This window comes from Sardina pilchardus, chromosome 19 (genome assembly GCF_963854185.1).
Source record: "Sardina pilchardus chromosome 19, fSarPil1.1, whole genome shotgun sequence".
NCBI lineage: Eukaryota > Metazoa > Chordata > Actinopteri > Clupeiformes > Clupeidae > Sardina > Sardina pilchardus.
The window spans coordinates 9139637-9148828 of NC_085012.1; the positions used below are offsets into that span (position 1 = coordinate 9139637).

Consider the following 9192-nt stretch of genomic DNA (forward strand, 5'->3'; position numbering starts at 1 on the left):
TGTGTGTGTGCATTTGTGTGTGTGTGCATTTGTGTGTGCATGTGCGTGTGTGTGCATGTATGTGTGTGTGCATTTGTGTGTGTGTGTGTGTGTGTGTGTGTCTGTGTGTGTGTGTGTGTGCGTGTGTGCTCGTGTGAGAGTGTGTCTGTGTGTGTACACCCACACGTGTGCACTCATGTAAAGCATCGAAACAGACAATATTCATCTCTGCACTCGCAGGGTGAGATGGAGAGGTCGCTGGAGGTCCTAGCAGCACATTCTAGAAGGCTCCAGAAAGTGTGAGCGTAAACAGCGGTCTAATGAGGAAGGGTTGCGAAGCTTCTCCCCGACACATCTGTCATCTTTGCTAGGCTGTAATTAAGGATAGAATCTCTGAAACAAGGCGTTGCCATTTTGATGAGGAAGAATATCCTGTACTGGCGTTGTGTATGTAACCGTAGCAGACCCCTGAAGGATGGTACATTGTTATTAATGACATTCATGGTCAAGATCACTGATATGCATACCCCCGAAGTAGCCTGTTCCACATTATTTTCTGAGCTGCCGTGGTTTAAGAGCATATGCAACTCATCTGTCTTCTTTGGTGTGGACTTCAGTGCAAGTTCTACAGCCGCGGTAGTAAATAAATGTTGCTGTAAATAAGTATCCACATACAAGCCCCATCTTGTGTAATGTTACAGTACAGTACTAGCTACACTGTGGCATTATTTTTTAATCAGAGAGCCTATAAAAATTACTTTATTTGTATTACCTCTTCTTTCATCAACTATTTCTATCTCGTCTTACTATTTCTTTACTATTATCTTTTAAAGCACTGTTGAGCATAGCACCCCATTGTAACACAAAGATGTCCTCCTGTAATGATTTAACATTGATGGCTCGCTGTTTCATCTTCTGTTATTGCTTCATGATTTCTTCCATTTTTGCACCTGAGATTTTGACTGAAATTACAGTTAGTTAAACTTTACTTTTTTGGTTCCCTTGCCTCAATCACTTATCTCACCTCAACCCAACATTAAATAGACTTTTGATAACATGTCAGTGTTACCAATACTTGAATACTTGTTGTTGGCATGGGGCCAAACAGACCGTGTAGACTTGAGTAGAAAGTAAAGTTTAACAGTCATTTCAGTCAAAATCTCAGGTAAACAAACTGCTGCCAAATAGTACACTCGAGGCAGGCGGGCGGTACATGGTAAGTGCTAAAAGGACACACATAGCAAAGTGTGAAAGCTTTTCTGATTACTGTCTCTCTATCAAAACTGTCCAAACAGTCAGATAGCCAGGAAAAACAATTAGCACCAGAGGAACTCCGCAAAGCATGCAATCTCATGCCCACCAACAAATCGCCAACAGCAGATGGATTCCCGACAGGTTTTTATCAACAAGTCTGGCATCTACGATCTTAACTCCCCCACACTAAATCCAAAAGCAGTTTGAAAACTCGCAAATTCTCAAATGTTGCACATATATTTAAATATTTCAAGAACATTTCAGCATAATGCAATTCTATCTTATAACTTCAGTGTGCATTTCCTGAGCTTGGTTGAATATTATCACCCTCTCTCGCCATGCATGACTAATGGTAACATTTTGGAAACATAACTAATGCAAGAAGGTTTCATAATCACTATTACTGCTCCTTCTAGATGTAGAGACCCGCTCTCTCTCTCTCTTAATGTGGCAGATCAACAAATGGGTCTGGCTTGCTAGCCTTTTGAACAAGATCTCAACGCAGAGTCTTATCTGGCTTCCTTCTCCAGCAGGATGAGTGGGAAAACCCTCATTTGGCCAAATTCTGAGATGTCTGCCTTAATAAAAGATTTCACGTGGGAAGAAAAAAGTTGTGAATTAGCTTTCTGGGAAGTAGACCATTCACTCTTGAGTGAGCATGAAATTCATGATCAACCATTAACAATGAAGACAGATGCTCTCGATAAAATCTCAACACATCCTCACCTGAACTTCTCTCCTCTCCTCTCCTCTCCTCTCCTCTCTCTCTCTCTCTCTCTCTCTCTCTCTCTCTCTCTCTCTCTCTCTCTCTCTCTCTCAAGCCAACTGTCCAAAAAGCCTGCATTTCAGCCTATTCAGTCGTGGATGACTCATGACCTTCGAGCACCTCCGGTGGTAAGACCTGTGCAATAGCCCAGCTGAGACCCACTTCCCTTGTGTGCTCTGAAAGAGGCCATTAAAGGCACCGCAGACATCAACACTTTCCAATATGGCCGTCGTTATCAAAAGCTGACCATCAGGGCCTTCAGTGTCAGGTTTAACCCTGGACAAAGTCCACTAAAAACTCCTGTGTGCTTATTTGAGGACACGGTATAAGTCACCTAAACCGTGTTTTGCTGTCCTCTCGATCCAAGATGGAATCATTTTGCTCCTTTTTTTTACGCGTATACTTTTTCATTTAGCAAAAATACACGGGCCAGCTCTTGAATTTTGTGAGGTGTGTGACTGTGTATTCCTTCAGCTCTGCTGATTTAACCCATATTTACCAATGGATAGGCAGTGAGAAAACTCTTTAGCTCAGCCATTTCAGCAACGTCAAGGATTTTTAATGTTGTGTGAAACTAGGTGCAGGTGTAGATGTCACAGTTCAGACAAAACACCAAATTTGATTATCCATTTTTTACTGTTTGGTTTATTGCAGGTAACAAGGCATGTATCTATAGTTCCGTTGTGTGCTGTGAGTCTGAACATCTTATATTGCTAGTTTCTTGCAGACTTGCTCGAGACTCATGATTCTCAGAAATCTACATTAAATTTAAGCAATCCAACAGCGTTTTATCATTTTTGTCGTCAAGGTCAGTTTATTCCAATTCATCACCAATTTATGTTGCCGATAGATTTCCATTGTCAGTTCAACAGTTTATGAAGTGAATCAATATCTATTGTTATTTCATTACAGTGATCACATTAGTTTGCATTGATTTCAACAACGCTGGCTAAATCAGTACTGTACTGTAATTTAATATTCTACTAATTTTAGGGAATCTACAGTACAGTATCCATGGCTAATAATTGAGAAATTACAGTAGTGCTTATTACCCGTTGTCCACACTACATAAAAGTCATGTTGCTCTATTTCATTGTCTGATTGCTGGTAATCAGGGCCTTATCACGTGTGGTCCTCCTGTCATAGCTGGGCCCAGCACAGATGAAAGACCTAGGGGCCAATGTGTTTATTTAGCATTTGGAATTATGTCTCGCTTTTGTCTCTTCTCTTCTCTTCTCTTTTTTCTCTTCTCTTCTCTTCTCTTCCCTTCTCCTCTCTTCTCTTCTCTTTTTTCTCTTCTCTTCTCTTTTTTCTCTTCTCTTCTCTTCTCTTCTCTTATTCTCTTCTCTTTTTTAACCTCCTCGCTCCTCTTTTCTTCTCTTCTCTTTTTTCTCTTCTTTTTTATCCCCCTCTCTCCTCTTCTCTTTTCTTCTCCTCTCTTCTCTTTTCTTCTCTTCACTCAGATCCCCTGCTCTTGTCTCCACTCAGGCAATGCGTATGTAATATTCTAGCCTGCGGTTGTGGCCACGGCCTAGTCGGTGCTTATGAACGTTCACATGAAAAATGAGGCAGCATCTGCATTCTATCATTTGCAGACCCCATTGTACAGCCTACCCACTGGCATCACATAGAACTTCCTGCTTGGGGCGGACGGGAAAGGTGAAGTTTTCCCAGTCACTGTAATAGAGAGCAATACATCTCACGCGGCTCGTAGATCTGTATTTAAAAACAGCCCACATTGATAGATGTAGTCCATCGTCTGCGCTGAAAAGCACTGCCTGTGTAAGATGAATTGTATAGGTGTGTATGGACTTGGGAGGGGTAGGGAAGGAAGGGAGGGAGGGCGGCCATTTTGTAATGTAGATCAGTGTGACAGAGTGTCTCCTGGCTAATGTTGCTAACGGTGAATGAAATGCATCAGGAGATGTTACATTAACCTGAGTCAAGAGAAAGGCAAGGGAGAATGGGGAAGAGGAGAGGAGGAGGAGGGGGGGGATCCACTCCCAAGTCGTTTGTCTTGTCAGATACTTTATATTACTCGCTGTGTGGTTTCCAGTCTATCAAGCAACCCTCTCCCCGGACCTCACCGACTCTCTTTCTCACACTCTCTCTCTCTCTCTCTCTCTCGATCTCCCCCTCCCCCCCTCTCTCTTACTCATTCTCTCCTTTTCTCCCTGTGCAGTGAAGGAGGCCATGGCTCCCATCCGTTTAAACAGATGGGGTCTCCCTGACCTGAACCCGGAGAGCATGCAGTGTAGTGAGCCGTGGGTCTTCGCCGGCGGGGACGTGGCGGGCCTGGCCAACACCACGGTGGAGTCGGTCAACGACGGGAAGCAGGCGTCCTGGCACATCCACAAGTACATTCAGGTGGGTCTCTCTCTCTCTCTCTCTCTCTCTCTCTCTCTCTCTCTCTCCCCCTGACCACACAGTGAACGTTATCTCCCACTGAGAATGGCGCTGCTGTGGCTTTAAAGCTTTAGCATATTGCTATGTACCCAGTTCGGTTGCTGTTTGAGAGAGAGAGAGAGAGAGAGGCCAGGTTTCAAGATGTATCGCATGAGCCTGGGCTTCTTCATGCTAGACATCCAATTCAGCGAAGCCCTACAGTGACAGACATTCACCCGAGGTTATCTCTGACAGAACATAACATTGCTGTAAAAGGATTTTGTCTCCTCCAATAGCCCGAGTTCACCGTAAAAAAATAAAAGTCAAAATCTGTGATTTCATCCAGGGTCTGAAAACACACATTATGACACCATTTTTATGCAGTACTGAAAAAAAAAAAAAAAGAATTGCATGTACCAGAGTCATGTGAAGTACTCTAGAATAGTGCTTGGACTTCGCACCGTATCAAGCTAGGGCCAGAGCTCAACTCATTCCTGACACATTTGAGCAGTTCATGGAAAAACATCTAGCTAATTTACAGTGCGGTGGTGGACCAAAATATCTCCCTGTGGCTTTGCATCAGAAAACAGAGATTTGGGTTATTAATTCACAGGCACGAGAGGCACAACAGGAAATCGTGTAAAATTGTCCTCACCTCTCATCATTCAAATAATCTGTTATTCTATCCATATTTTCGCAGGCTTTGGGCTTAAAAATACAATGATATTAGAAGGAGAACGGAAGGGGATGTTTAACTTTTAAAGATGTACAATGTAATGTGTACATTTATGTCTATGCACAGCACACAAGCTGATACCAACTTGGTTCAGGTTGCCTGGAAAACCTTTAGTCAGTGTCATGCAAGTCCCAATTGTTTAAAGCTGAGAACATGATATAATGTAGATTGTTTTGTTCAGTTTGTTCATTTTTAGGTGACTTATCATTTGAGTTATACCACTATTTACTGGCATTCAGTTGGAATGACCACATCATTCCTGAAGAGTGGGGTTTTCAGACCTGAACTTTGACCTGAACATTATCTCTTGGCGCACAGACGTTATTGTAGGCCTACACATCTAAAATTGTAAACGATAAGATTGCCTACATTTGGCACTGAGCTACTGCACCAGCAGTAATGTGATAGAAGAACAGGTATTCTGTTCTACTCACAGCACACTCAAAGAGCAAATGTATTGCTTCACTGATGCATAGTCAAGTAGCCCATAGCCTAATCTCATCAGAAATGTGCAGTATCACAGTGAAGGAATGACTTGATCAACATTAAAGGGATAGTTCGGATTTTAAGACACGAAGTTGTATGGGTTCCCTGTCAGCAACGTAGTGCATCAGCACTGACTTACCCCCGACAGCGTCCTGTGAGCCGAGATCCAGCCGGTTTTAGATCGTTTTTGATGCTGAAGAAAGTAGTCCGGCAAGTTTCTGGGGTCACGAAAGTAAAGTGTTTTTCTTCTCAAAACCATATGCATTCAACAGAGTGATATATTTGCACCACAAAAACGTTGTCCAGGAAAAATTCAAACCTCGTTATCACTTACTTATTTTTCGCGATTCCTATCACTGCGCGCTACTGACAGCTGGACAACGTTTTTGTGGTGCAAATATATCACTCTGTTGAACGCATATGGTTTTGAGAAGAAAAACTCTTTACTTTCGTGACCCCAGAAACTTGCTGAAGAAAATAGTCCGGCATCAAAAACGATCAAAAACCGGCTGGATCTCGGCTCACAGGACGCTGTCGGGGGTAAGTCAGTGCTGATGCACTACGTTGCTGACAGGGAACCCATACAACTTCGTGTCTTAAAATCCGAACTATCCCTTTAAGGTCTGTTGGTCTTTCATAGCCACTGTGTCTATATATACGTGTATATATAATGCCATCACTTGGTCACTAGGACTGTCATTTATCATGAATGGTCTACAGTGTGCAGTGTGATGGGCAATATGCATGAATGCTCACCACCAGTTTCAGCATCTGTTTTTCTTTTGCTGTGTCTAGTATACTAGTCTAGTAATCTTTAAGCTTGATAACCAATCAGGTATTTACATGCATGTCAACAGCAGCATCTTCACACACACATACACACACACACACACACACACACACACACACACACACACACACACACACACACACACACACACACACACACACACACACACACACACTCACACACACACTCACACACACACACACACACACAGACACAGGGTGTGTGTGTGTGTGTGGGGGGTGTGTGTGTGTGTGGTGTTGATGCCTTTGTGCTGGTGAGACAGAAGCAGATGTCTGGAATTAAGTCCTGTGTTAGGATCACAAAACCCAGCAGAAGAGGCAGGATTTGAAGAGCTGATTAATTGTCAAGATGAAAGCCCTGCATATGTTCCACATGGACGTGGAGGCTAGTACTTTAATACCGCGCAGACACAGATGCTCTCTGACACTTGTGAGGGCTTGATGTGAGGACTTGAATCGCGTGCGTGAACGCCTGACCCGCAAAGAGTTGAGAAAAGGCCTGATTTGCAACAGTGGCTGGTGTTGGCATCGATCCATTTAACAGATGCTCTCAGGAAAGTGCCGGCGCCATACATTTCCCGCGAGCACTTAGGCTCCCAGCAGGAATGAAGCCCATTGCTTCGGCCGTGGCTAAGGCCGCACCCAGAAAACGAGGAGTATGCAGGAGTGTAATGCTGTGTTGTGTCTGTTTTTATCTTGATACGGTCACACCACATTAAACATAGAAGTCTTGCTGTGCGGCTAGTAGCTATGCTAACACTTATTCCACTGCATTATTTTGTTGATTTATTTGGAGGGTGTATTATATGTTTTCACAGAATATGGTTGTATTTAAACTTGCTGTAGTTCAAAAAGCAGGCTAGTACTAGCATCAGTTAGTCTCATTGACACAGAAAGACCTTTCCTCACCTACCATTTTATCTAGTAAACTGGCCAGTTGAAATGTGATACCACCACACCAAAAGTCAGTCTCTTGACACTCTACCGTACTTTCACAACTATTAGTCGAAGTTTACACATTGATTTTGCAAAATTTCTTCTGCTATGATATTAATACATGGGGAGAGTTAATATAGTATTGTTATGGTTTTGTTTTTTTAACTTGCATAAAGCACTGTCCTGCGGTTTATACACGATGTGGCTAATACACCAGAAATTACCGTAGTACGTTTTAACTCCGTGGGAGTATCGATGTCTCAGTGAGTGTTGTTTCACAGAAGCACGCGGAACAAGGCAAGCTCCGTAAACAACACTCCCTTTTCTCTGACACTGTTGCTCTCTTACTCTCCGTCTCGTTTTCCGCGTCGCTCTTTCTCTGAACTCTCATTATGCATGCTGTGTGTGCGGTCTTTAAGAAGAGAAATTAAGAGCCTCGGCTCTGCCATTCGAGGCAGACGCAGTGCAGTGCAAATGGATTCCAGGCAGGCCTGCTGGTGGGTATCAGGCTCCAACGAGACAACTTAATGCTCCCCTCTGGCCAACCCCAGGCCCCCGTAGGGTCAACACCCCTCCCAGCCAGCCCTACCACTCACGGGCTCCAGACCCTATTTCCTACTCCCCCAGGCTGAAATCACACGCTAAATGTGCAACACTTGCCCGCCCGCGCGCGAGCGCTTTCGTGCAGGGGTTAATTGTGGGCCCGTGGCCACGGTCGGTCAGAAGAGGACGAGTGTTTATTTGCGGGGTTAAATTACCACTTTTAGCAAGGATGGGAAAAGGAGGCAAGTAGATTGCTTTTTACTTTTTACAGTAATGGATTTGCTAACTTGATGAATTGGACGATTTTCATGCAAAGGTCTCCATGTTAGCATCAGGGGTGCTCAAAGATCACTTGTGACTGCATGGCACATCTTCCCTCAGCTTGTTTGCCTACCTGAGTGGACTAATGTGCGATTGATCTTTTTTCCTGACCCTCATTTTAGCGAGCCACTTACCAGTGTTATTATGAAACAATCATTTCGGCACTGCCACTAACTAGCAACAACAGCAAAAGTAAAGGTTGTTATGTCTGCCAAGCATAATAGAAATATACCTTCCAGTGTATTATTTATACACGGTAGCTTGTGAAATGAATTTAGCAATGATCGTTGGACAACAGCTCCAGGCAAACATTTATGCATTGCGGGTTGAGTAAGGACGGATTTTTGAGGAGATTTTAATTTCTGACTATTAGTCAGACATGCCATTTATCTATTAATGAGATGTCAGTTACAAACAGTTTAGAAAAATAACACTCATATATTGTATGTTCATGGTACCTTAAAACTCCTATTAAACAGCTGAAGGAATTTGTCCATTTCAGACACCGTGTCCAGTGTGTGTGTGTGTGTGTGTGTGTGTGTGTGTGTGTGTGTGTGTGTGTGTAGCACACTACCTGTGCCCTATTTCTTTCTTTCTCTCTCTCTCTCTCTCTCTCTCATTCTCTCTCTCTGGTTCTGTCTTCATCGTTCGTTAGAGAGCTGTGACATCAGTGTAGGCAATCATAAGCGTCTGATAAATGCTTGGCTAATTAGGGTGCCTGTCAGTGTATGACTTGCGCTGCCTGCTTGCACGCCATCATCCAGAGAGATAAACAACACTGAAAACAAATAAGAAATAATTAAATAAAAACACATTTATGTTGAAATAGAGACAGTGCGCAGTGGCACCCTCCTGATCATTGTGAGATGTCAAAGTTATTTGTTAAAGTGTTTGTGTGTGTGTGTGTGTGTGTGTGTGTGTGTGTGTGTGTGTGTGTGTGTGTGTGTGTGCTTGCGTGCGTGCGTGCGTGCGTGCG

The 9192-nt window shown here is 43.4% G+C and overlaps 1 protein-coding gene across 1 annotated transcript in view; it reads left to right on the forward strand.

Annotated features, from left to right (window-relative positions):
• dpyda.1 (dihydropyrimidine dehydrogenase a, tandem duplicate 1) overlaps positions 1-9192 on the forward strand; it is a gene marked incomplete in the record, with an annotated part of 173820 nt that overhangs the window by 81202 nt on the left and 83426 nt on the right. The window contains 1 exon segment of the mRNA XM_062520871.1: positions 4182-4366. Coding sequence (XP_062376855.1) covers positions 4182-4366 — 185 coding nt within the window.